Source organism: Ranitomeya variabilis, chromosome 2, assembly GCF_051348905.1.
Source record: "Ranitomeya variabilis isolate aRanVar5 chromosome 2, aRanVar5.hap1, whole genome shotgun sequence".
NCBI classification, from domain to species: Eukaryota; Metazoa; Chordata; class Amphibia; order Anura; family Dendrobatidae; genus Ranitomeya; species Ranitomeya variabilis.
This window is the reverse complement of record NC_135233.1, coordinates 780,599,143-780,626,804: the sequence shown is the minus strand read 5'-3', so window position 1 is coordinate 780,626,804 and position 27,662 is coordinate 780,599,143. Positions and strand designations below refer to the sequence as shown.

The 27,662-nt window shown below is 46.9% G+C and overlaps 1 protein-coding gene across 4 annotated transcripts in view; it reads right to left on the bottom strand.

The window, feature by feature from the left end:
- Window positions 1-27,662, bottom strand: part of CEP162 (centrosomal protein 162) — a 280,487-nt gene that overhangs the window by 237,002 nt on the left and 15,823 nt on the right. For 3 of the 4 annotated variants that reach the window (XM_077289793.1, XM_077289792.1, XM_077289791.1), the window contains one exon: window positions 9,022-9,171. In XM_077289793.1, coding sequence (XP_077145908.1) covers window positions 9,022-9,171 — 150 coding nt within the window. Of the gene's footprint in view, window positions 1-9,021; window positions 9,172-15,251; window positions 15,377-27,662 lie in introns of those variants that run through there. The other variant, XM_077289794.1, reaches the window with a different exon arrangement.

The window sequence follows — 27,662 nt, the reverse complement described above, 5'->3', positions numbered from 1 at the left end:
ACGGTGAGTACACAAAAATCCCTATTTCTCCTTCGCCTCATTGGGGGACATAGACCGTGGGACGTCCCAAAGCAGTCCCTGGGTGGGGACAACATCAGATCAGGCCGGTGTAACTGCAACTTACAAGTGCGTCACCGCGGCCTGCAGAGTCCGCCTGCCAAGACTGTCATCTGTGGAAGTGTGGGAATTATAGTGCTTCAAGAATGCATGCGGACTGGAGGAATTAGCAAGCTTGCGGCCGTGTTTGCCGACGTCTGGTGTCTAGAGCCCTCAGACAGGGAGATAGGCTGACATCTAGCATGGAAGGACTCCGGGATGATGAAAAGAATCCACCAGGCTAACACGGCTGATGAAAACGGCTAAACCCTTCCTGTGACTGTCCGGAAGCCGTCTTACCATGGAGAAGTCCAAGTAAAGTGTCCAACCTTCGGGAGGACGTCGTCCACGATATGTACGCACTCGAAGCACTCACTTCTTCCAGATTATGGAGAACCCATTCCGTTTTGTGGACTGGAGCCGAAAGAGATGAGAGAAGGACGATGCCACTGCGACAGTGGGAATACAATACCACCTTGCTAACAAGGGAAGGAGATGGCCTGAGGGCGAAATTGCCTTGATGGTAATAAGGAAAAAAAGTCTGAAAGAACGGAGCGGCGAGCTCTGAAGACTCATCAGGAAGACAGGAACGCAGAGGAAAAAAGGGGGCGACCTTCCCTGATAGTAAAGTCTGACTGGATCAAAAAAGGAGTCTACTGTAAGATCCCCAGGACCATTAAGGTCCCACAGATCTAACAGTACGCGGTAGGGAAGAACTACAGGTGAGGACTCCCTGCTAGAAATTCCATATTTGCAGTTTTGTCGCAATAAGATGGAAAAATACTAGTATGGCAAGCGAGAGAACCTGACATTGTCAGTGCGGGTCTCCCAGGAACACTGGGGCTCTTCCTGTATCCAACAAGATCTCAGAAGCAGTGAAAGAGGGGATATGGAAATTGGTACCATGGAAGAACAGAGAATCACTGCGATGGTCTTGGATCTCGAGGACAAACCATGAACTGGAGTACATTGGTGTTCCATTAGGACGCCGTCCGGCCTGCATCTGGAGTACTCCAGTGAAGGCAGATCTGATGGAAGACTTCCGAGTGAAGTTCCCACTCACTTGAGGAGAAACCCCGACGGCTGTATATGTCTGCCACCCAGTGTTCTACTCCAGGGATATGTACTGTTGAGATCACCGAGTGATAGATCTCGGCCCATCAGAGAGAGCGAGGTACCTCGGCCAAGGCGCTTGACTGTGAGTACCTGCTAGATGGTTGACGTATGGCCCAGCTGTGGCATTATTCAATTGAAGACAGATGGTTGACCCGCCCGAAGGCAGTGGACCTGCTGTAGGATTAGCAGTTCCGTTCGGATCCCCAGAGCAATGATCGGGAGAGGAAGACTGGCATTGGTATTCCCTAATAACCGTTGGACCAGGAGAAGGCTCTGGATGAGGAAGGAGCTCAGAGACTGCCCGTTGAAAGCCTGATTGACTTGCTGAAAACAAGCGGAGCGAAAGAAAACTGCTTCCATTGTCGTCTTTTTCCCCAGAACCCTCCTAGCGAATTGAATGAACCAAGGGAATGAGTGACCAAGTGCATGAGCTCCCTGTTGAAGGGCCACGACCTTGACTCGAGAGAGGATTACCATCCTTCTTGTGCAGGATCATCCTCAAAAGGGATCTGCTGGGCTGGGAATGAGGAAAAACTTGTCTAAGTTTAGCAGCTAGCCCAAGTGAGAGGGTATTGCAAGTGATATAGAAGACTCAGCGTAGTCCTGGAAGAGTGGCTAGAAAGGCGACCAAATAGGGCAGGACGACCATGCTGCTAGGGTGCAAGAGGCACGTGACAACCGCCATGACCCTTGCGACCACTCTGGTGCGGTAGCCAGGCCGAAGGGCAAGGTCGTGACTTGAAAAAAGGGTAAAAATCCCGAATGTCGATGGATGCCAGAAAACGCCACATTTTTCTGTTGAAGTAATGGCTGAGCGGAGGAACTGCATTTGAAAAAGGAGGACCTTGTCAAAGGCTGTTAGAAGTTTGAGGTCCAGGATCAGTTTTACTTTTCATTCCCCCTTTTTGGAACCAAGATCCCTTAGATCTATACTGACCTGGACAACGCTTCCACTGCTGGTTGGGTCTGTATAAAAGATACGAACCCTTGTTAGTCTCCCTCTCAGAGGATTTGATTGGCCAGCTGTACTGTCTTCGGGGAAAGGTTACTTGTGTGAATCGAAGTGGGCAAGGTCTCTGACCAGGCGGCTATTGGTCCAGTAATCCATGTGGCGGCTAAGGAAGGGTAGAGCGCTGAACCCGAAAACACAAGACGGGACGAACCAGATTTGCTATCCGACCGTCTGTGGAATTTTAAATGATGATACATCGGGCAGGGACACTGGTAGGTATACCACAAGAAATTCAACCCGGTTAGTCTGCCAAGTGGCAGAATGCGGGGCTGCATCCAGCAGGTCAGGAAAAAAACTGTCTCTTGCCGTCGTCGTGCAGAGTAGAAAATTAGGAAACCTCAATCCACCATCCCCTTAACAGGGAGGAATCGTCCGCTTACGTGCATCAGCCGCTAAATAGTGGTGATACAAAGGGGGGTGCTCGGACGCCAGGGCAGGTTGTCTGGCGATAGGCTGGATGCGGAAGAGGATATATGGAGGCGACACTGCATGTGCTTGTCTGTTGATGGTGAATGTGTGTGGGAGGGATCGGTGCCCTTTAAAGGACCCGTCGCCCTTAAAAAATCAGAACAGGTATGGCATCCCACGCAGAGACTTCTGTCCAGGGAATCGCTCGTCAATTTGTTGATGATATAAAAAGGCGAGTCCCTCTCTTTCTGAAGCTCTGGCAATCCAAGGCAATATCTGATCCATATTCAGAGCGTTCTCAACAAAGCATAGGGGAGAGATCAGGAAATGAAAACTTCCGTTTTCTAGACGCCTGTACATTTCTCTAGAATACTTGCGGCCCCTATTAGCCGATGGCTCCCATTGTAGGAGAGGGGCCATGCATATCGGTCCTGTGAACACTCCGAGCCACAGAGGGTTCGCAGAGGGATTCAATCTCTTGGTCAGAGAAACCATGGGTTGCGGTTAGTGACAAAGTCCACTGAGGGGGACTAGGTATTCTGAGACAACTGAGATCAGCGGCGGAAGGCTCCAGAGCTCAGTTAGAGTGACCAGCTTCGGATTGAACATGTGCCCTTAAGACCAGTGAATACTGGTCATGCGCCCTTAAGACTAGGGAAAACTGGTCGTGCACCTTTAAGACCAGGGAATACTGGTCTTGTGCCTTTAGGGGGGCATACTCTTTATGTGCCTTTAAATGGTCGTGTGCCTTTAAGAACCAGGGCATACTGGTCATGGGCCTTTAAGACCAGGGAATACTGGTCATGGGCCTTTAAGACCAGGGCATACTGGTCATGTACCTTTAAGACCAGGGCATACTGGTCATGTACCTTTAAGACCAGGGCATACTGGACATGTGCCTTTAAGACCAGGGCATACTGGTCATGTACCTTTAAGACCAGGGCATACTGGTCATGTACCTTTAAGACCAGGGCATACTGGACATGTGCCTTTAAGACCAGGGCATACTGGTCATGTACCTTTAAGACCAGGGCATACTGGTCATGTACCTTTAAGACCAGGGCATACTGGTCATGTACCTTTAAGACCAGGGCATACTGGTCATGTACCTTTAAGACCAGGGCATACTGGACATGTGCCTTTAAGACCAGGGCATACTGGTCATGTACGTAAGATCAACGTATACTGGTCACATGCCTTTAAGACCAGGGCATACTGGTCACGTGCCTTTAAGACCAGGGCATACTGGTCACGTGCCTTTAAGACCAGGGCATACTGGCCATGTGCGTAAGACCAGGGCATACCGGTCACGTGCCTTTAAGACCAGGGCATGCTGGTCATATGGCATTTTTCAAGGATTACTCCAGAGGTGAAGCCCCTTGTGGGGAACTAGGTACTGTGGGAAGAGCCGGGATCGGCGGCGGGCTCCTGAGCTCACTTGAACGAAGTATTCTGGGAAAGGTGACCGGCTTCTGGTTGGTCAGAGACTTAAGAAGCAGAGAATGCTTGTCATGTACCCTTAAGACCAGGGGATGCTGGTCGTGAAACTAAGACCGGGGTGGCTGGTCGGGAGCCTTTAAGACTAGCTCTAGGACCAGGGAATACTAAATGCGTTTATGCCGGTCGTGTGCCTTAGGTAGCCTGTATAATGGTTGAAGTTTTTTTAATCATTATCCACCTCTGCTGTCGGAGGGGGGTGTGGGGAAAGGAGAGCGGGGGGAGGGATGGAGTGGCGTCTCCTTACCTGGTTCCTGAATCCCGTCAGCGTTGGATTAGATTCTCCAGCGCTGAAAACACCGCCGGGACCGAGCAGCAGCCGCTTCCGGATGTACACAGCTCGTGTCTGGAAGCGGCAGGGAGATGAACATGGCCCCCGAGAATATGGGGTGTTCTCGTCCTGAGCGAGAAGCGCCTGAATAGGGGGGGCGGAGCCTTGACGCGCGGCCTAGCATGGGCGGAGACTCCGGGTTGCGAAGCTGAAGCCGGGGGCTAAATTTTAGGTGCCGGCCAGCGCCGAGTGAGAAAGAAGGGTAAAAGACCCGCCGCTTGGAAAAAAAGGGAAAGAGGGCGAAAAAAAAACAAAAAACCGCCGGTTACGCAGAGCCCTCCAGCCGCTCAACCCAGCACTTACCTAGCAATCTGCCGCAAGGCAGAGTATGCAGCTCTGTTCAGGTCATGAAGAAGGGATCCACTGCTGTCGCTGCTGTTTGGACGGTGCAGAGATAGAGAAAACCTCAATCCATCGTCCCTTTAGCAGGGAGGAGGAGAGGAACCGTCCGCCTCCATGTACCATCCGCTTTAAATAGTGGTGGTGCAGTGGGAACTGCTCGGACGCCACGCTGGAAAGTGCCTCTGAACAGCCGAGGGTAAAACCTGGTGGGCAGGGCTGATGTCCGGCAATAAGGCCTGGCTGCAGAAGAGGATACTGAGGCCATGTGCACACGTTCAGTATTTTTCGCGTTTTTTTCGCTATAAAAACGTGATAAAAACGCGAAAAAACGCTAACATATGCCTCCCATTATTTTCAGTGTATTCCGCATTTTTTGTGCAAATGTAGCCTTTTTTTCCGCGAAAAAATCGCATCGCGGAAAAAAAAGCAACATGTTCATTAAAATGCGGAATTGCAGGGGATTCCGCACACCTAGGAGTGCATTGATCTGCTTACTTCTCGCACGGGGCTGTGCACACCATGCGGGAAGTAAGCAGATTATGTGCGGTTGGTACCCAGGGTGGAGGAGAGGAGACTCTCCTCCACGGACTGGGCACCATATAATTGGTCCAAAAATAAGAATTAAAATAAAAAATAGTCCTATACTCACCTTTGATGTCTTCCCGCCTCTCCGCTGCATGCTGCCGCTTCGGTTTCTATAGCTGGTGTGCGTTGAAGGACCAGCTAAAGTAAAGGTACCTTCACATTAAGCGACGCTGCAGCGATAGCGACAACGATGCCGATCGCTGCAGCGTCGCTGTTTGATCGCTGGAGAGCTGTCACACAGACAGCTCTCCAGCGACCAAAGATGCCGAAGTCCCCAGGTAACCTGGGCAAACATCGGGTTACTAAGCGCAGGGCCGCGCTTAGTAACCCGATGTTTACCCTGGTTACCAGCGTAAAATGTAAAAAAAACAAACAGTACATACTTACATTCGCGTCCCCCGGCGTCCGCTTCCTGCACTTACTGAGCGCCGGCCCTAACAGCAGAGCGGTGACGTCACCGCTGTGCTGTACTTTCACTTTCACTTTACGGCGCTCAGTCAGTGTGGGAAGCGGACGCCGGGGGACGCGAAGGATGAATATGTACTGTTTGTTTTTTTTACATTTTACACTGGTAACCAGGGTAAACATCGGGTTACTAAGCGCGGCCCTGCGCTTAGTAACCCGATGTTTACCCTGGTTACCAGTGTAAAACATCGCTGGTATCGTTGCTTTTGGTGTCAAACACGACGATACACGGCGATCTGACGACCAAATAAAGTTCTGGACTTTGTTCAACGACCAGTGATATCACAGCAGGATCCTGATCGCTGCTGCGTGTCAAACTCAACGATCGCTGCAACGTCACGGATCGCTAGCGATATCGTTTAGTGTGAAGGTACCTTAAGCTTTCATCAGACATTGGGCTAAAAACATTGATGCATGTCCTGATACTTTGTTACAAAGAGCCTGATCAAAGGCAAACAACGATCCTTTAAGGAGGACATTGTCATGGAAAGACAAACTTACTCCAGCATACTGTAAAACTGAACGTCTTCAGCCTGATTATTTTAAAGGGAATGTATCCTCAGAAAATGACCTATTGCTTAAGTCCTGACTACCGTGTTTCACGTTCATGTTCTTTCCAGGATTTTTACGTATAGAGCATTTACCTATTATAGTTTACGGGACTGTTAACATGACTGTGCTTTTTTGCAGACCATGTAACTGTGCAAAATTCGGGGTGACAAGTTCCTTTTTTTTTTACCATCATCACAGATGAAAAGTATGAATACAAATCTACGAAAATCACAGACTGCAAATAGATGGCTTCAATGTGCAGTCCGTGATTAACATTGCAAAGGATAGGAGAAGCTTTGTAAGTTATTTATTTATCCAAATGTGAAAAACACTGATGGTAAAAAAAAAAATATACTAACCAAACACTGACGACACTCGTATTGGGATTTTTTTTCCTTTTGCATGCAAAGACATCTTAAGGCGGCCTAGAATATACGTTTTCATTTTGGCTTATCAAGATCTTTATGAAAACAATAGTTATCTTGTAATTCTCATAGTGGCCATTGGGTTTTCTTAAAGGCCCCGTCTCACATAGCGAGATCGCTAGCGAGATCGCTGCTGAGTCACAAGTTTTGTGACGCAACAGCGACCTCCATAGCGATCTCGCTATGTGTGACACGTACCAGCGATCAGGCCCCTGCTGCGAGATCGCTGGTCGTGTCGGAATGGCCTGGACCTTTTTTTGGTCGTTGAGGCCCCGCTGACATTGCTGAATCGGTGTGTGTGACACCGATCCAGCGATGTCTTCACTGGTAACCAGGGTAAACATCGGGTTACTAAGCGCAGGGCCGCGCTTAGTAACCCGATGTTTACCCTGGTTACCAGCGTAAATGTAAAAAAAAACAAACAGTACATACTCGCCTTCTGATGTCCGTCAGGTCCCTTGCCGTCTGCTTCCTGCTCTCACTGACTGCCGGCCGTACAGTGAGAAGTGAGAGCACAGCAGTGACGTCACCGCTGCGCTCTGCTCTCAGTGTACGGCGGCTCAGTCAGAGCAGGAAGCAGACGGCAAGGGACCTGGACACCGAAAGGCGAGTATGTAGTGTTTGTTTTTTTTGGTAACCAGGGTAAACATCGGGTTACTAAGCGCGGCCCTGCGCTTAGTAACCCGATGTTTACCCTGGTTACCCGGGTGCTGCAGGGGTACTTCGGCATCGTTGAAGACAGTTTCAACGATGCCGAAGTCGTTCCCCTGATCGTTGGTCGCTGGGGAGAGCTGTCTGTGTGACAGCTCCCCAGCGACCACACAGCGACTTACCAACGATCACGGCCAGGTCATATCGCTGGTCGTGATCGTTGGTAAATCGCTTAGTGAGACGGGGCCTTTAGACTAGTAAGTCCTGTCTTTTCAGGAAGATTTGACAGCAGTTTCCTTATACACAGCTGATGTGACAGCTCACCCTGCTCCTTCTCCCTTCATAAGGACATTTGCACACAATCACTAGATACAAATAGGGTCAGAGTCTGGACATTGGTGCTAATGTACATGTGCATTTCTTGAAACATGAAGTTTGCATCTAAAAAAAGCGCCATTGGCCAAAGTGAAAACTCTCAAAATTTTTAATATTTATTGTTAATAAAGAAAATATGGCACAAAAAAAAACCAAACAATGCCAAATTAAAAGAAAATTACATTTAACAATAAGTTTAATAAAAAAACTTGATTCAAATAATAGGTTATTTTCTAATGACACATTACAATACATGCTCGCTAACAAATAGGCCCATCTGGTTGCTAAAATAAAATAATAAAACACACTCAAACTACTGAATCCCTGCAGCTTCTCCATATTAATACCGCTATCTCATGCGGATTTCCTGGCTTCCCCTTACAGTGGAGGGGTCTTATGAGACCACTGCAGTTATCATATACCATCTGATCTGGACGAAGCAGTCCTGGCTCAGTAGACTAATATCCTTGGCTTGTTTGTTTTATCACTGCCACTCCCCCATTTCTCGATAGTGGACAATCCTTTTAATAAATCTCAGAGCAGAAATACAAAGCAGTAGTGATGAAATATGGAAACAAATAACTGATATAGTCAAACAAAATGAAAACACCAGTCCTGTCCGAAGTCATAGATATTTTACCCCAGTAACTTTTACTTGAAATTGCTATTCCATAGAAGGCCTGTGATCCTCTACTAGGTAGCAGGTGATGCGTCTGCCTCCATTACAGCAGAGCCGTGACATCCTGAGTAACTGCAGAGTCGGTATAAAAACATACTCTAACAGCAACACAAAATAGGACAAAGACTACTCCGCTGCAGGATTCAAGCAGAACCCGAGTTGTCCCGAACATCATGGACTGAGAGAAAATACTCAAGAAAAAAAGGAACAAGGCAGCTGCCTGAGAGTTTAGGCGAGAGCCTGAGAAGACTTATCAGATACTTGACATCTAAGGAGCATATAGTAGATGAATAAATTCTACCTTCTCAAGTTCTCATTCATTTCACAGTATGACAGTAAATATCACTTATATAGCAAGATTAGAGGTATTGAGGGGGTTCCAATAGTTATGGCTAAAATGAATTTCCTATTCTTTGCCTATTCTACATTTGCTGAAAGTATGTTAAGAAACCTGCTAAATCCACAGGGGAACCTCCTGTGTACTCACCGTCAATCTCCAAACTGTCCTTTTCTATTGATGTGATCAGAGGATCAATGGATTTCTGCATCTCCTCAACATGCTCCTCTTCTTCTACTTCCTCAATGGGCTGTGATGTACTTTGAGACTTTAAAAAACTGCGGCTTGTCCTCACAAGGTCTAAAGAAGGGCAAATAATGTACAATTTAGATGTATGCATTTAACTTAAATGCTCTGGTTATTGCACAAACAAGTCCTGAGATTGTGCTTCAGTGGCAGTGAAAAGCAGTTGCATCTCACCCTTCTTGTCGTTGGGGCCACCAGGGCTTCATACCGCCTCAATACACGCATAAGGAAGGGCACCATTTTTTGCTGGACCTCAACTATTATTATATATTGGAGGGACATATCAATGTGGGGCTTCATTTAAGAGAACATTGTGAATCTTCTCAGAGGTTATACAGGGAATCTCAGAAGAGTAGAGAGCATGGATTCAAACCATTTAAGGCAAGCTGCTCACAAAGTTTGTGGCCACTGTATGAATGGATGCTTTGGCATCAATCCTCCATTGCGACAGATTGCAGATAAATCTAGATCTCATAGTATAAGTAGGGTGGTTTTTTTTTTGTCTGTGACTCTCTGCACGGTCTGCTGCACCGTCCTAAAAACAAACAGCACAGTGACCAAAAGGACATCATTTTCCCATATGTCTACCGTACTTTATGTTGGCATCATTTTATATCAAATTTACACTCCTTAATATTGAAATTGCAACACCAAGAAGGAAAAGTCATGGATATATAGAAATCACAGGATCAACAGACATGATAGCAACATATGAATGATGAAAAAAATGGAAATAAAATTTTAAAAACATCTCAGATTATGCAGTATCAAGTATGAGCGCCATCTGCACACATACATGCACTTATACACCTTGGCATGTTATCAGTAAGGTTAATAATTGTTGTCTGAGGAATGCTCTGCCAAGCTAAATGCCATTGGGTAGGAAAATCAGGAAGATCTGCTAATGGCAGCTCCATTTGCAATAGCCGACTAATGATGGCCCAGACGCGCTAGATTGGAGAAAAGTCTGGAGACGCTGCAGACAAAAAAAAGCCCATTTAGGCCTTGCAGGCTGTTCACAGTAACAAGAGCAATAAGCAGCCTGGTATTGCCATATTACTTGTGACTCTTTGGAGAAATGGCCGTACCCACGACTACAAGATTAATTCTGTACCGCAAGAGAAATTAGACTACACAAATCATCCGGAGGAGATTACACAACATTGGGCTACAAGCCAGAAGTTCAGTTACAGGTGTTCCATTGATCTGAGGTCAACCCTTTGAAACAATATAGTGGTGCAGGGCAAGATGGGAATGGAGGTCTATTTCCTTTCAGCAATGAGCCCCACTTTTATCTTGGAGGCAATGATAGCCAGAAATTGATTTGAAAACCACGTGGGCAACACCATGAAGAGGAAATGTCACAACTGTACTACTCCCCGGATTAGGTGTGGGCTGGCATATTGAACAATACATCGGCGTTACATTGATTTGGTGGTGGAACCAGTAGTATGGCCAGTTCTCCATAATGTCCCAGTGGACATTTTACAACACAACAATGCCATGTCACATGTTGATCATGCCACTATGAGCAGCCCGCGTGCCCTAAACATGTTACCATGGCCTGCAGCGCATCCGGAACGCACTTATATTGATTTAGCCCATTCTTCAGACAACCATTAACCCCTTTACACCCAAGGGTGGTTTGCACGTTAATGACCAGGCCAATTTTCACAATTCTGACCACTGTCCCTTTATGAGGTTATAACTCTGGAACGCTTCAACGGATCCTGATGATTCTTAAATTGTTTTCTCGTGACATATTGTACTTCATGATAGTGGTAAAATTTGTTTGATATTACCTGCATTTATTTGTGAAAAAAACAGAAATTTGGTGAAAAAAATGAAAATTTCGCCATTTTCCAACTTTGAATTTTTATGCAATTAAATCACAGAGATATGTCACACAAAATACTTAATAAGTAACATTTACCACATGTTTACTTTACATCAGCACAATTTTGGAACCAAAATTTTTTTTTGTTAGGGAGTTATAAGGGTTAAATTTGACCAGCAATTTCTCATTTTTACAACACCATTTTTTTTAGGGACCATATCTCATTTGAAGTCATTTTGAGGGGTCTATATGATAGAAAATAACCAAGTGTGACACCATTCTAAAAACTGCACCCCTCAAGGTTCTCAAAACCACATTCAAGAAGTTTATTAACCCTTCAGGTGTTTCACAGGAATTTTTGGAATGTTTAAATAAAAATGAACATTTAACTTTTTTTCACAAAAAATTTACTTCAGCTCCAATTTGTTTTATTTTATCAAGGGTAACAGGAGAAAATGGACCCCAAAACTTGTTGTACAATTTGTCCTGAGTACGCCGATACCCCATATGTGGGGGTAAACCACTGTTTGGGCGCATGGCAGAGCTCGGAAGCGAAGGAGCGCCATTTGACTTTTCAATGCAAAATTGACTGGAATTGAGATGGGACGCCATGTTGCGTTTGGAGAGCCACTGATGTGCCTAAACATTGAAACCCCCACAAGTGACACCATTTTGGAAAGTAGACCCCCTAAGGAACTCATCTTGATGTGTTGTGAGAGCTGTGAACCCTCAAGTGTTTCACTACAGTTTATAACGCAGAGCCGTGAAAATAAAAAATCCTTTTTTTTTCCACAAAAATTATTTTTTAGCCCCCAGTTTTGTATTTTTCCAAGGGTAACAGTTGAAATTGGACCCCAAAAGTTGTTGTCCAATTTCTCCTGAGTACGCTGATACCCCATATGTGGGGGGGAACCACCGTTTGAGCGCATGGCAGAGCTCGGAAGGGAAGGAGCGTCATTTGGAATGCAGACTTAGATGGATTGGTCTGCAGGCGTCACATTGCGTTTGCAGAGCCCCTAATGTACCTAAACAGTAGAAACCCCCCACAAGTGACCCCATATTGCAAACTACACCCCCCAAGGAACTTCTCTAGATGTGTTTTGAGAACTTTGAACCCCCAAGTGTTTCACTACAGTTTATAACGCAGAGCCGTGAAAATAAAAAAAATTTGTTTCCACAAAAATTATTTTTTAGCCCCCAGTTTTGTATTTTCCCAAGGGTAACAGAAGAAATTGGACTCCAAAAGTTGTTGTCCAATTTGTCCTGAGTACGTTGATACCCCATATGTTGGGGTAAACCCCTGTTTGGGCGCACGGGAGAGCTCGGAAGGGAAGGAGCACTGTTTTACTTTTTCAACGCAGAATTGGCTGGAATTGAGATCGGACGCCATGTCGCGTTTGGAGAGCCCCTGATGTGCCTAAACAGTGGAAACCCCCCAATTATAACTGAAACCCTAATCCAAACACATCCTAACCCTAATCCCAACGGTAACCCTAACCACACCCCTAACCCTGACACACCCCTAACCCTAATCCCAACCGTAAATGTAATCCAAACCCTAACCCTAACTTTAGCCCCAACCCTAACCCTAAATTTAGCCCCAACCCTAACTGTAGCCTTAACCCTAATCCTAGCCCTAACCCTAACCTTAGCCCTAACACTAGCCCTAATGGGAAAATAGAAATAAATAATTTTTTTTTATTTTTTTATTTTTTGCTAACTAAGGGGGTGATGAAGGGGGGTTTGATTTACTTTTATAGCGGGTTTTTTAGCGGATTTTTATGATTGCCAGCCGTCACACACTGAAAGACGCTTTTTATTGCAAAAAATATTTTTTGCGTTACCACATTTTGAGAGCTATAATTTTTCCATATTTTGGTCCACAGAGTCATGTGAAATCTTGTTTTTTGCAGGACGAGTTGACATTTTTATTGGTAACATTTTCGGGCACGTGACATTTTTTGATCGCTTTTTATTTCGATTTTTGTGATGTAGAATGACCAAAAACCAGCTATTCATGAATTTCTTTTGGGGGAGGCGTTTATACCATTCCACGTTTGGTAAAATTGATAAAGCAGTTTTATTCTTCGGGTCAGTACGATTACAGTGATACCTCATTTATATCATTTTTTTATGTTTTGGTGCTTTTATACGATAAAAACTATTTTATAGAAAAAAGAATTATTTTTGCATCGCTTTATTCTGAGGACTATAATTTTTTTCTTTTTTCTTTCATGATGCTGTATGGTGGCTCGTTTTTTGCGGGACAAGATGACGTTTTCAGCGGTACCATGGTTATTTATATCCGTCTTTTTGATTGTGTGTTATTCCACTTTTTGTTTGGCGGTATGATAATAAAGCGTTGTTTTTTGCCTCGTTTTTTTTTTTTTTTTTTTTTGCGGTGTTCACTGAAGGGGTTAACTAGTGGGACAGTTTTATAGGTCGGGTCGTTACGGACGCGGCGATACTAAAGATGTGTACTTTTATCGCTTTTTTTAAATTTAGATAAAGAAATGTATTTATAGGAACAATATATTTTTTGGGGGGAATTTGTTTTTGGAATTTTTTTTTATTTTTTTTTTTACACATGTGAATTTTTTTTTTTTTTACACTACAACATTGCCCCAGGGGGGCATCATGTTATAGTGTAAGATCGCCGATCTGACACTTTGCTGTGCACTGTGTCAGATCGGCGATCTGACATGCACAGCTCCTGGAGGCTTCCGGGCGCCTGCTCTGAGCAGGCGCAGTGAAGCCACCTCCCTGCAGGACCCAGATGCCGCGGCCATCTTGGATCCGGGCCTGCTGCAGGGAGGAAGAGGTAAGAGACTGATCACATCGCGTTGCTCCGGGGGTCTCAGGGAAGCACGCAGGGAGCCCCCTCCCTGCGCGATGCTTCCCTGTACCGCCGGTACACTGCGATCATGTTTGATCGCAGTGTGTCGGGGGTTAATGTGCAGGGGGCGGTCCGTGACTGCTCCTGCCACATAGTGCCGGATGTCAGCTGCGAGCCCTGTGAGCGCGGCCGATCGCGCTGGACGTACTATCCCGTCGGTGGTCATATGGGCCCACCCCACCTCGACGGGATAGTACGTCCAATGTCAGAAAGGGGCTAATAAGCTTTCTGATAACATGCCAAATCATGCAAGTGTGGGAATTTTTGCGTGTAGTGCTCATACACTATACTGAATAAATCCAGATGTTTATAAAACTTGTTTTCTATTTTTCCATCAATTGAATATTATTAATCCTTTCTGGAAATGGCCAAACAACATGTATGCATTTTCATTTTACTAACATTATATTTTTCTGTATGTATTAGTTCCCTAAAGGGACTTGAATCGGTGATCATTTGATCACTTGTACTATACAGTGATACCACAGTATTACTGTATAAAGAAAAATCACACTCTCGTTTGAAACCCAGCCAGATACTGTGCTTCACAGAAGCTCCACGATGACCGGTATGGAGATCTTTAAAAGACCTCTGGCTGTCATACCAACTTATCAGTATCCCCCAATCGGGTCACGGGGCTTGGGGCTGATGGGCGCATAGAATGACGTGCACCCATGCCATCACACTTAATGCCACTGTAACAGCTTGACATCGGCATTTAACAAGGTAGCAGTTGTGGGCAGAGCTCCGCTCCAAGCTCATCTGTTAGAAACAGGTAATGGCTGTGTTACACCCATTATCTGCTGTGTATGGGGCAGCCATGACCCGAGCCCACTCCATACAGCTGCTTCCGACTTGCACCATGTATGTATGGTGGTTATCGGTAAGGGGTTAAAGGGAATCTGTCACCAGGTTTTTGTTATGTAATCTGACAGCAATATGATGTTGAGGCAAAGAGCCTGATGGCAGTGCTGGGCTGCATGCTGGCATAGCTGCAGCAGATACAACAAATATTGTATCCAAACTGTAGCAACAAGTAAAGTAAGTGATACATTGCAGGAATCATGGTCTCTGTGCCTACATCATGTGACTCTCAGACAAGGTAGCAAAAACCCAGAGAACAATGGGGATACAGCTCAATGTTTTTCAACCTTTGAAAACCAAATTGTTCACTCCAGTCAAAACTGCTCAGATGGCTGGACTTCAAAAGGAGAAAAACAATTGTAATACTCCTTGTCAGAATTACTGTTCGTGACTCAATTTTACACCACATGGCAATACGTATCACAAATATACTGTACATCTACAACAATACTCCTTTAGGGTAGATGGAAACATTTGATCAAGGCATTTCATCACAAGACCTCATGACCAAACAGCATACATAAACTGATATTTTACCATCAGGACTTTCTGGACTGTCAGAAGACAGGGATTCATCTTGTTCATCAAAACAACATGTCTGCTTAGATTTGTAATATTGATCCAATTTCATGCATTTATCCAGTGTCCTGTTAAGAGATGGTCTACAGGGATTCTGTTCTATTGTATGGTTAAGAAAGGGGCGTTTGGAGACATTAGGAAAAAGGTGGGAGAAAATAGGATTACGGGATAAGTTATTAAACGGAAAAAAAATTAAGTCTGCAACTCACATTTAAAGGGAATCTGTCACCCCAAAAATCGTATATTAGATAAGGCCACCGGCATCACGGGCTTATCTACAGCATTCTCTAATGCTGTAGATAAGCCCCCGATGTATCCTGAAAGATGAATAAAAGAGGTTATATTATACTCATCCAGGGGCGGTCCTGCTGCGTCGCGGTCCAGGTCCGGCGCCTCGTATCTTCATACGATCACGTCCTCTTCTTGTCTTCCTGCTGCGGCTCCGGCGCAGGTGTACTTTATCTGTCCTGTTGAGGGCACAGCAAAGTACTGCAGTGCGCAGGCGCCGGGAAAGGTCAGAGAGGCCCAGCGCACTGCAGTACTTTGCTCTTCCCTCAACAGGACAGACAAAGTACGCCTGCGCCGGAGCCGCAGCAGGAAGACAAGAAGAGGACGTCATCGTAAGAAGATGGGAGGCCCCGGACCGGACCACGACGCCCATCGGACTGGACCGCAGCGAGACCGCCCCCGGGTTAGTATAATCTAACTTGTTTTTCTTACCTTTCCGGTTACATCGGGGGATTATCTACAGCATTCCAGAATGCTGTAGATAAGCCCCTGATGCCGGTGGCCTTATTCCATACGATTTTTGGGGTGACAGATTCCCTTTAATAGATAGCCATTTTCTAATAAAGGTGATTTTGATGCTGTTGTGGTCGCAAACTGACTGAAATGTACAATAATCACTGGCATAAAGCTGCGGTGTAACTACATGCAGACAGACCATTCTAAAATATTGCTGCATGGAATTTCAACTATATGTCAGACACAGCTGGAATCCCCAAACAGACATCAGAGAGTTTATTGCCATATTTCTCTTACTGAATGCTGTAAACACAATGCTGAACATGTGATGTGCATGCAGAATAGGAAGCACTGACAGTGCTTCCTCTTCCGGGCCCAGTGATCACGTGAACACTAGGTGTAAAGAAGGAGAACGAGCTGCTGGGTTCTAGGAGACCAAGTCAACTAAGCTATGATGGCAGGAATATGAATTTACCGTGAAAAGGAGATTTTTGTTTACTTACCGTAAAATCTTTTTCTCCGAGCCATTCATTGGGGGACACAGGACCATGGGGTGTATGCTTGCTGCCACTAGGAGGACACTAAGTAGACAGAAAAATTAACTCCTCCTCTGCAGTATACACCCCTTCACTGGATACAATTTCAACCAGTTCGGTAGTAAAGCAGTAGGAGCATGAACAAAGACAACTATGTCAAAACCAAAGAAGTAACAACAAGCCAAAACAGGCTAACAGGGTGGGTGCTGTGTCCCCCAATGAATGGCTCGGAGAAAAAGATTTTACGGTAAGTAAACAAAAATCTCCTTTTCTCCTACGCCTCATTGGGGGACACAGGACCATGGGACGTACAAAAGCAGTCCCTGGGTGGGGAGCAATATGCTAATACCCCATGTACCACTGGCTTACGGCTTAAGGAACTGCCGCTTGCAGAATGCGCCTGCCAAGGGCGGCGTCTGCAGAAGAAATAGAATGAATGTGGTAATGCTTGGTAAAAGTGTGCAAACTGGACCACGTCGCAGCCTTGCAGACCTGCTGTGCCGACGCCTGATGCCGAATGGCCCACGAGGCGCCCACCGACCGAGTAGAATGAGCCTTGATCCCAGCTGGGATAGGCACACCCTTGACACGATAGGATTCTTGAATGGCTGACCGAATCCATTTTGCCAGAGTGGCTTTTGAAGCAGGAGAACCCCTCCTGGGCCCCTCTGGAAGTACGAACAGGACGTCTGACGTACGAAAGGGAGCCGTCCTCGAGACGTTCCGACGAAGAGCTCTCACCACATCAAGAGTGTGTAGAGCCTTTTCGATGCGATGGACAGGTGTCGGGCAGAACGAAGGTAAAACAATCTCCTCATTGAGGTGGAAAGAGGAGACGACCTTGGGCAAAAAGGTGGGAGAGGTCCTCAATACCGCCTTGTCCGGATGAAAAATTAGAAAGGGAGGGCGGCAGGAGAGCGCAGCCAACTCCGAGACCCGTCTGATGGACGTGACGGCTACCAGGAAGACTACCTTCCAAGAAAGGAAGGTTAAGGAAACGTCCTGCAGCGGTTCGAAGGGAGCCTCCTGAAGAGCTCCGAGAACTAAGTTGAGATCCCACGGATCTAAGGGTGACTTGTAGGGAGGCGCCACACGGGAGACTCCCTGGAAAAAAGTTTTCACCGGCAACCTATTGGCAATCTTCCGCTGGAAAAGAACTGACAATGCCGAAACCTGACCCTTTAGGGAGCTAAGGGCAAGTCCCGACTCTAGTCCGGACTGAAGAAACTCCAGTATGGAAGGAACAGAAAATACTAGAGGAGACCGTCCCTGTGCCTCGCACCATGAGAAAAAAATTCGCCAGGTACGGTGATAACTACGCATGGAAACAGGTTTCCTAGCTCTGATCATGGTGGAGGACACCCTGGGAGAGAAACCCGCTTGGCCTAGAATCCAGGACTCAACAGCCAGGCCGTCAAAGACAGGGCCCTTGAGTTCTGATGGTAAATTGGGCCCTGTGAAAGAAGATCCGCGCGATCTGGAAGACGCCAAGGGACGTCGATTACCAGCTGAACCATTTCGGCGTACCATGCCCGACGCGGCCAGTCTGGCGCGACGAGAATCACTGGTACCCCCTCTGTCCTGATCTTTTTGATGACCCTCGGTAGTAGGGGAAGAGGAGGAAAAATGTACGGGAGTCGGAATTGGCGCCAAGGCAGGACCAGGGCGTCTACTCCGAGGGCCCGTGGGTCGAGGGACCGAGCAAGGAACTGAGGAACCTTGTTGTTCATCCTGGAAGCCATGAGATCCACATCCGGGGTCCCCCAGCGATGGCAAATCTGCTGGAAGACCTCCGGGTGGAGGGACCACTCTCCGGAGGCGATGCCCTGGCGGCTGAGGAAGTCCGCCGCCCAATTTTCCACACCTGGAATGTGGATCGCCGAGATGGTCGAATGGTTCGACTCCGCCCAATGGAGGATGTGAGACACCTCGAGCATGGCCGTCCTGCTGCGGGTTCCGCCCTGACGGTTGATATACGCCACGGCCGTGGCGTTGTCGGACTGGATTCTGACTGGATGACCTGCCAGAAGACGGTGAAACTGGTACAATGCTAGCCTGATAGCTCGAATCTCGAGGATATTGATGGCAAGGCGAGACTCTTGAGCGGACCACCGCCCCTGGGCTGTGTGATGGTTGAAGACCGCTCCCCAGCCTATGAGACTGGCATCGGTGGTCACCACCAGCCACCGTACTGGGAGAAAGGACCTTCCCTGAGTTAGGGAGAACTTCAGCGTCCACCACCTTAGGGTCTTCCTGACCCGAGGGGACAGGATGAATCGGCGATCGAGGGAGGACGGGTTGCCGTCCCAAGCCGACAATAGTGCATGTTGCAGGGGACGGAGGTGAAACTGCGCAAATGGGACCGCTTCCATGGCCGCTACCATCTGCCCGAGAACTCGCATGCTGGCGCGAATGGAGTGGGATACTGGGCGAGAAAGACGCTGGGCTCCCTGCTGCAAGGCCAAAACCTTGTCTTGAGGGAGTATGACCAGACCGCGGGAAGTGTCTAGTATCATCCCCAGGAAGGAGATTTGTTGAGCCGGAATTGGAGAAGATTTTCCGAAATTTATCTTCCATCCCAGACGAGAAAGAGTATCCACCGTGAGAACGACGGACTCTTCGCACGCCGGGTAGGAAGGACCCTTTATCAGTAGGTCGTCCAAGTACGGAATTACCACCACTCCCCTGGAATGAAGAATGGCCATGGCAGCCGCCATGACCTTCGTGAAAACTCTGGGGGCGGTGGCGAGACCGAAGGGCAAGGCCACAAATTGGAAGTGTTCCCCGCAAAAGGCGAAGCGAAGGAACTGCTGATGCGGAGGGAAAATTGGTATGTGCAAGTAGGCATCCTTGATGTCTATGGATGCCAGGAATTCTCCCTTTTCCATAGACGCGACCACAGAACGGAGGGATTCCATCCTGAAGTGTCTGATTTTTATGAATCTGTTTAGTAGCTTCAGGTCTAGGATCGGACGAAGTGATCCGTCCTTCTTTGGGACCACGAACAGATTCGAATAGAAACCCTTGAATCTTTGTTCTAGGGGGACCGGAATGATGACTCCGTCCCTTTGTAGTGCCCGTATTGCCTGGAGAAACGCTGTAGTCTTTGACCTTTGAGGGCAAGATTGGAAGAAGCGTGTAGGGGGGAGGGAGGAAAATTCTATTTTGTATCCGGTGGACACCAGATCTCTGACCCACTCGTCGGAAACGACTGAGAGCCAGGTTTGATGGAACAAAAGTAGACGTCCGCCTACTTTGTCGGAGTCCACCGGATGGTGCAAGGAGTCATTGGGCGGAGGATCCCTGGGATGCGGATCCCTTAGATCCGGGAGGTTTAGGCCTGGGTCTCCAGTTACGATTAGGTCTGTAAGAGACCTGGGTGCCTCGGCCACCGCGCGAACCTCGTCCTGATGCGGGGGTAGGAGATGAGGAAGACCAGTTGGTATTGGGCCGAAACGGCCGAAATGGAGGTTGCTGCTGGTACCGAAAGGGCCGGGTAGGCTTTTGCTGGGGGAGAAATTTACTTTTCCCTCCGGTAGCATCCGAGATCATTTGGTCCAATTTTTCTCCAAATAACCGACCAGCCTGGTAAGGCAGGGCAGTTAGAGAACGTTTAGAAGCCGAATCTGCTCGCCAATCCCTGAGCCATAGGGCTCTCCTGATGGAGATTGCATTGGCGGCTGCCTGTGCAGCGCAATTAGCTGCGTCCATAGAGGCGTTGACTATGAAGTCTCCGGCCTGCGCTATCTGGTTAACCAGGATGCTGGCTTCTGGAGGTAAATCACTGGCTTGGATGTTAGAGGAAAGAGTCTCAGTCCAAGAGACCATAGCCTTAGCCACCCAGGAAGCGGCGAAGGATGGGAAGAGAGACGCTCCTGTGGCCTCGAAGGCGGAACGAGCCAGATAATCAATCTGGCGATCGGAGGGGTTCTTAACGGAGGAACCGTCCGAAAGAGACAGGATGGTCTTGGACGCAAGGTGTGACACAGCAGGGTCCACCGAGGGAGACTGTAGCCAGTCTTTGACTAATTCCCGAGAAAAGGGGTATTTGGCCTCTATGAATTTTTGTCCTATGAAGCGTTTATCTGGGCGATCCCTATGTTTTTGTACAACCTCCTTGAAGTGAGGGTGAGTGACAAAAACCTTTTTAACCCGTTTAGTTTTTTTGAAAGACACCGCGTGTTCGGGTTCCGATGCGGAGTCCTCAGTCACCTTCAGGGTCTGATTTACCGCCTCAATGAGAGAGTCGAGAGACTCCTGGGAGGAGGGGGGGTCCTGAACGTAGGAAATGTCGGACTCATATTCAGAGTCATCCGATTTAGGAGAAGGGGACCGGGAAGCAGAGCTTGCGGGTACTGAAGGGCCCGCTAGCTGATGGTCAGGGGATGAAACGTGAACACGTTTTCTAGAGCCCCGGGTGGAAAGTGACCGGTTACGCCCCCTGCTGGTAGACGAATCCATATCGTCGTCTGAATCCTCCATGGTCCGACCTGGAGGGGGGCCCCGGAGGGAGTCAATTGCCCTGGCTAGGGAAGCCACAGATCGTGACAGAGAGGTTGCCCACTCAGGGGGGCTAGGCTCTACCGGGTCGACGGGAGCGGCGTCGGCGACGGTACCGGCGTCGGCAAGGGGCGGCTGCACAGAGGGTGAGACGCAGTCTACACACAAAGGGCTAGTGTGGGCTCGGGGCAGGGCCGCATTGCAAGTGGCACATACAGTGAAAAACACTGTGTGCTTCTTGTTACCCTTTTTTGTCTCCTTGGATTGAGACATAGTGCCTTGGGGACAGAGCGGGCAGTATGCGCAGAGAAGGGGTTAAGCTTTCTTGAAGCAGCTTACCCACGGTCCTTTCTGTGTCCCCAGAGAAAGATTGGCGGTTCTTTTCCAGTAATTCTCCTTGGAGCGCTGCAGAAGCGTGGGCTCCGTACAGAGAGAGAGTGAGAATATGTCCTCCGAGATTTGGAGAGCGCTTCTCGTCCCAGACGAGAAGCGCCGGTGTAGGGGGCGGAGCTACGGCCGTGGGAGGAGATTTTTCCCCTGCGGCCTACTCCGGCTGAAGAAGCCGGGGACTAAATTTTAAGGCCTGCCGACGATGTGCGGCGGCGGCCGCGACGTAGCGCCGCCGAGCACCACCGACCCCCGGTCGGCGGTGCCTCTCCCTGGGGACCCGGACCGCAACGCTACCGCTAAGGAGGAGCAGGGGGGGGTCCCCTGAAGGTACTTACAGCCCCTTGTCCCGGTTCTCACAGGCCTGCGGACGCTCCTGTGAGGATGTGCACTCAATCCATGCACCCTGGATGGGGATGGAGAGGCCCCTGATGCATCACACTGCAGTAGCAGAGGGGGCTGCGGCACAACATCCCCTCCGGACTGCATTCTTCTCCAAATTACATTGCTGTAATGCAGGGTCCTGGAGGGGATTGGGGGAAAGCGGGACCGTATAGGAACCGTTGCCCTGGCGTAAACTTTATGTGCGCCATACGTCGCAGGAGAGGGACGGGGAGGTATACTCGCCGTGCTCGCCTGTTGTTGGTTCGGGGGAGAGCGGACCCTATGAAAAAAGGACCCGTCGCCCCCTTCACTCCGTTAAATAAAAAATTAAAAATTTACATAAAATTAAAAAATCAAAAATCAAAATAAATAAAGTTGGGGTCTGGGAAAAAAGACCCAAGTGCCTCCTAAGACACTAAGCAAGAACTGGTTGAAATTGTATCCAGTGAAGGGGTGTATACTGCAGAGGAGGAGTTAATTTTTCTGTCTACTTAGTGTCCTCCTAGTGGCAGCAAGCATACACCCCATGGTCCTGTGTCCCCCAATGAGGCGTAGGAGAAAAAGGAAATATGATGATTGCAATATATTAAAGTGAACCTGTCAGCAGGATTTTGCAAACTAAACTACATTCACTGTCAGGTTGGCAGTGTTATACTGATTAAAGGGAACCTGTCAGCCCCCCAGGCATTTGTAAGTAAAAGAGCCACCTTGTGCAGCACTAATGCTGCATTTGGACAAGGTGGCTCTTTTAGTAATGCTGGGTTCACATTGCGCTATGGCAGTCCGTTAAACAGACTACGTTACACCGCGGCATAACGCGCTGCCTCCAAATCCAGTTTTTCATGCATTTTTCCATTGAAATCATGTACATTTTCCATTCTCTCTCTCTAAAAAAAAAAAAGGGATCAGCTGCATCAGTTTTTCACTATTTGCAACAGATCCGTTTTTTCAAAAATTCGCCGGATCGTGCCTGATGGATAGATGTAGATAGATATATGGATAGTTAGGCTACATTCACACATCAGTTTGTTTCCGTCAGGCAGGATTGAGCAAATTTTTGAAAAACCGGATACGTTGCAAATAGTGAATAACTGATGCAACTGATCCGGCTGTTTTTTTAGAGAGCGAGAGAGAGAACGGAAAATGTGCATGATTTCAATGGAAAAAATGCATGAGAAACCGGATTCGGAGGCCGGATTCAACATTTCACATCTCAGTTTCATACGTTTTTCGCCGGATCCGTCGCTGCGCGTTTTTTCACCGACCAGAAAAAAACTTTCCTCTGTACATTTTCTCCGTCCGCCGGAAACAGTTTCTTTTGACAGATCCGGCAAAAAACAGATGAAACGTGTGGCCATCAGGCGCAATCCGGCACGAATACAACTCTATGAGAAAAAAACGGATCCGGCGAGAAAAAAAAAACGGATCCGTTTTTTTAAAAAACTCAACGGATTATGCCTGACGGCAAAAACCTGATGTGTGAAAGTAGCCTAACTATCCATATATCTATCTACATCTATCTATCTCATTCCATCTGTCTGTCTATCTGTCTGTCTATGTGTGTAATGGAGTGTGGGTTGGACAAATGTAAATGAGAAGGTTGGACAAGACATGACATCACAAATCTTTTTTTTGCTCAATAATACATCTTTTTTTTTTCAAAAACGCATACAAAAAACGCATCAAAACCGCATCTGCATTTTCTGCAAAGAGCTGCAGATTTAGTGCAGAAAAATCCGCAGGCAAATCTGCAACGTGTGCACATAGCCTAAGAGTTTGGCTGGAGAAGGGTTATAAAAAAATAAATATTATGAGGCTATACGAGGAACATATGAATATATTGGAGGTCACCTATTAATTATAGTGTGAATAATTCCTATAGCCTCAACAAATACAACAATGCAACGCACATCATGATTAATACTTCAGAGTGTGAAGATTAATATTCAAGGTGCAAACCATACTGAAATGTACTATGTGATTGATATAAAATAACATGCTGGAACCTGTCCCAGCTATATACTGCAGACCAGATAGATCAGAAATTTTCAGTAAAGCTATAATAGCATTATTCCAAACTGTCTGCAGACAGACCAGGAACGAGGTAGGAATAGTATTACATAATCGCTAGTTTACCCAATACATATTAAAGGATACAAGTATCAGTGTAATCAGCATAACTGGTGCCAACCTGGCAGTGTCTGTAGTTTACCGTACTTAGCAAAATCCTGCTGACAAGATCGCTTTTAAGAGGATAAAAACTTTGATGGAAGTGTTCTTCAAAGAGGACCTTTCACCAGTCTGAACATGTTAAGGTTGCCACATCATGGAAAAGCAGATGCAGCACTGAGAAAAATGTTTGTTTTTTTATTTCTCATCTCTTTTGCAGAGATATTAGCTTATAAAGTTTAGGTAAAAGTCATAGTTACTCACCGATAACGGTGTTTCTCGGAGCCCATGACAGCACTATGGAGAGAGGGGATCCGCCCTTCAGAGACAGGAAACCTACAGATAAAAGGGCGGTACCTCTCCCTCGCATCAGTTGGTTTACAGAGCATCGGAGGACCTCCAGGTTAGTTTACAACAGAGAAAATACCATATTATAACATTTCTTAAAAAAAGGAACCCCGTGCCTAAATTATAATATATAACTATATAAATCATATGTAATTAAAGGTGCTCACCGCACTCGTGATGGGAGGGAATAAGCGAGTGCTGTCATGGGCTCCGAGAAACACCGTTATCGGTGAGTAAGTATGACTTTCTCGGTCCCCCATGACAGCACTACGGAAAGAATTGCAGAGACTAAGCTTAGGGAGGGACCACCGCCTCAAGAACCCTTCGACCGAAGGTCAGGTCAGACACAGAGGCTAGATTTAATCTATAGTGCCTAAAAAAGGTTGACGGTGATGACCAGGTGGCCGCCTTACAGATCTGTTCTATTGATACCTCTGACCTCTCAGCCCATGAGGTAGCTACTGCTCTTGTGGAATGCGCTCTTATACCGTCCGGGATCGCATTCCCCGTGGATGAATATGCCAACGCTATTGCCTCTTTTATCCACCTTGCCAAGGTACCTTTAGATGCCCGGAATCCTTTTCTGGGACCCTGAAAACAGACAAACAGAGAGCCTTCCTTCCTATACTCCCTGGTGGAATCTAGGTATTGGACTAGGCATCTTCTGACGTCTAGATTATGGAAGTTCTGCTCTTTCTCATTTCTAGGGTTCGGGCAGAAGGACGGCAGGGATATTTCCTGTGACCTATGGAATTTTGTCGCCACTTTTGGCAAATAGGCCGGGTCAGGTCTTAGAGTGACTCTATCATCCATGATTTTTGTAAAGGGGGGGTTAGAGGACAGGGCTTGAATGTCGCTTATCCTGCGCGCAGATGTTAAGGCTACTAGAAGAATGGTCTTAAGAGATAGTATTTTAATGGGAATCATGTCTATTGGTTCAAACGGACGACCAGATAATGCCGAGAGTACTAGATTTCAGTCCCATGGGGCCATTTTTTGGGTAACTACAGGTTTTGCTCTTGTTACCGCTTTAATGAATCTTATTATCCATGGGTTGGCTGCAATATTCTAGTTATAGAGTGCACCCAGGGCTGCTATCTGTACTTTAAGAGTACTAACCGCTAACCCCTGTTCCAGACCTTTTTGTAGGAACTCAAGTATTTTATTAATTGAGGGTCCCTCCTGGATTTTAACTTTGGATACAGACAAGAATTTTTTCCATGTTTTCCCATATATCTTAGTAGTAATAGGTTTTCTACATTTTAATAATGTTGTGACCAAGTTGTCTGAGAAGCCTCTTTTTTTTAATAGTTCCCGTTCAAAAACCAGGCTGTCAAATGCAAGTTCGTCTCCTGTGGGTGGAAGATCGGTCCTTGCTGTAGTAGGTCTGGCAAATTCGGTAGAACCCATGGTCTGAGACCGATAGCATCCTTAGCCAAGAAAACCATGTCCTTTTGGGCCAGAATGGGGCAATAAGGATCATTTTTGTTTTGTCCTCTCTGACTTTCCGAATGACTGCCGTAATCAGAATGGTTGGTGGAAAAGCGTATGTCAGTTTGTGTGTCCATGGAATCAGAAAGGCATCCAGAGCCTGAGGATTCCCTTCCGGGCTTAGAGAACAAAGTTTGCTTACTTTTTTGTTTTTGTAATTGGCGAACAAATCTATTGTTGGGGTTCCCCACATCCTCGTGATCTGGTTGTAGACAGACTGATTCAGGGACCATTCGCCTTGTTTCAACTGGGTTCGACTCAAGTAATCTGCTTTCTCGTTTTTTGAACCTTGAATATGCAGTGCAGAAAGGAATAGTAGATTTGTTTCTGCAAGGCTGAAAATTTTGGCGGAGGAATTCATCAGTGACCGAGACCTTGTTCCTCCCTGGTGATTTATGTAGGCTACTGTCACTATATTGTCCGAGAGAATTCGGACATGATGTCCCCGAATGTAGGTAAGGAATGATAGAAGCGCATGATGTACCGCCCAGAGTACTTTTTGATTTGAGGATGCTGACAGTTCCTGAATTGACCAGTTGCCCTGAGCCACTTTGTCTGCCATGTGGGCCCCCCACCCCTTGGGACTTGCATCGGTTGTTATCACCCGAGATATTTTTGGTACCCAAGGAATCCCTTTTGAGATATTCTGGTTCTTTCCCCACCAGAGAAGGGAATGAATAACGGAGGAATTTAGAATGACCCTGCTTTCCAAATTGTTTTTTAATATTACCTGCCATTCTAGTATGTGCCACTGAAGCTCCCTTGTGTGGAATTGTGCAAAGGGTATCGCCGGCAGGCATGAAGATATGGACCCCAGCAGTGACATTGCCCTCCTTAGAGTCATGGAGGGGTTTTGCAGTGTTTGTGCTATCATGGTTAATATTTTGTCTTTTTTGGGGCCCGGGAGTCGGCATTCTTGAACCTGGGAGTCTAACGTCAGCCCTAGGAACTCCTGCACTTGAGAGGGTTCCAATTTTGATTTTTTTATATTTATGAGCCAACCCAAGTCCGTTAGAATAGTCATTACTCGGTCTCTCTGTTCTCTGCAACTTTGAGCCGAGTCGCTGGCAATAAGAAAATCGTCCAAGTAAGGGACTATGATAATGTTTTGTTCCCTTATGTGGGCCATCATCTCCGCTACTATTTTTGTGAATATCCGCGGAGCAATAGAAATCCCGAACGGGAGGGCCCTGTACTGGAAGTTTCTTATTTTTCCCTTTATGGACACCGCCATCCTGAGAAATTTTTGAGAATGTTCGTGGATGGGCACATGGTAATATGCGTCGGTTAGGTCTATCACAACCATGTAGCAATTTGGGAAGAGAATTTTTATTGTAGTTTTTATTGTTTCCATTTTGAACTTGTGATTTCTTACATAGTTGTTTAGATTTTTCAAGTTTATAATCGTCCGAAAAGACCCGTCGGGTTTCGGTACTAGAAAGAGAGGGGAAAAGAACCCTTCCTCCATTTCTTGAGGAGGGATCTCCTGAATTACAGCTTTCTGCAGTAGGGAAATAATTTCTTTCTCTAATGCCGCTTGTTCTGCTGCCGAAGACCTCGTCTTTGTCACTACATAATTTCGGGGGGGGGGGGGGGGGGGGGGGGGAAGAAAAGAAATCTATTTTTAGACCAGATTGTATTAGTCTTAAAATCCAGGTGTTGTTGGATATTTTTTCCCAGGCAGGAAGAAATGAGGTGAGCCTTCCCCCCACCGTAGGGAAAATGTCATTTGGAGGGTTTTTTATCACGGGAGGTGTTGCCAAAGAGGTAACCTCTATCTCGTCTTCTCCCTTCTTCCCATTTATTCTGT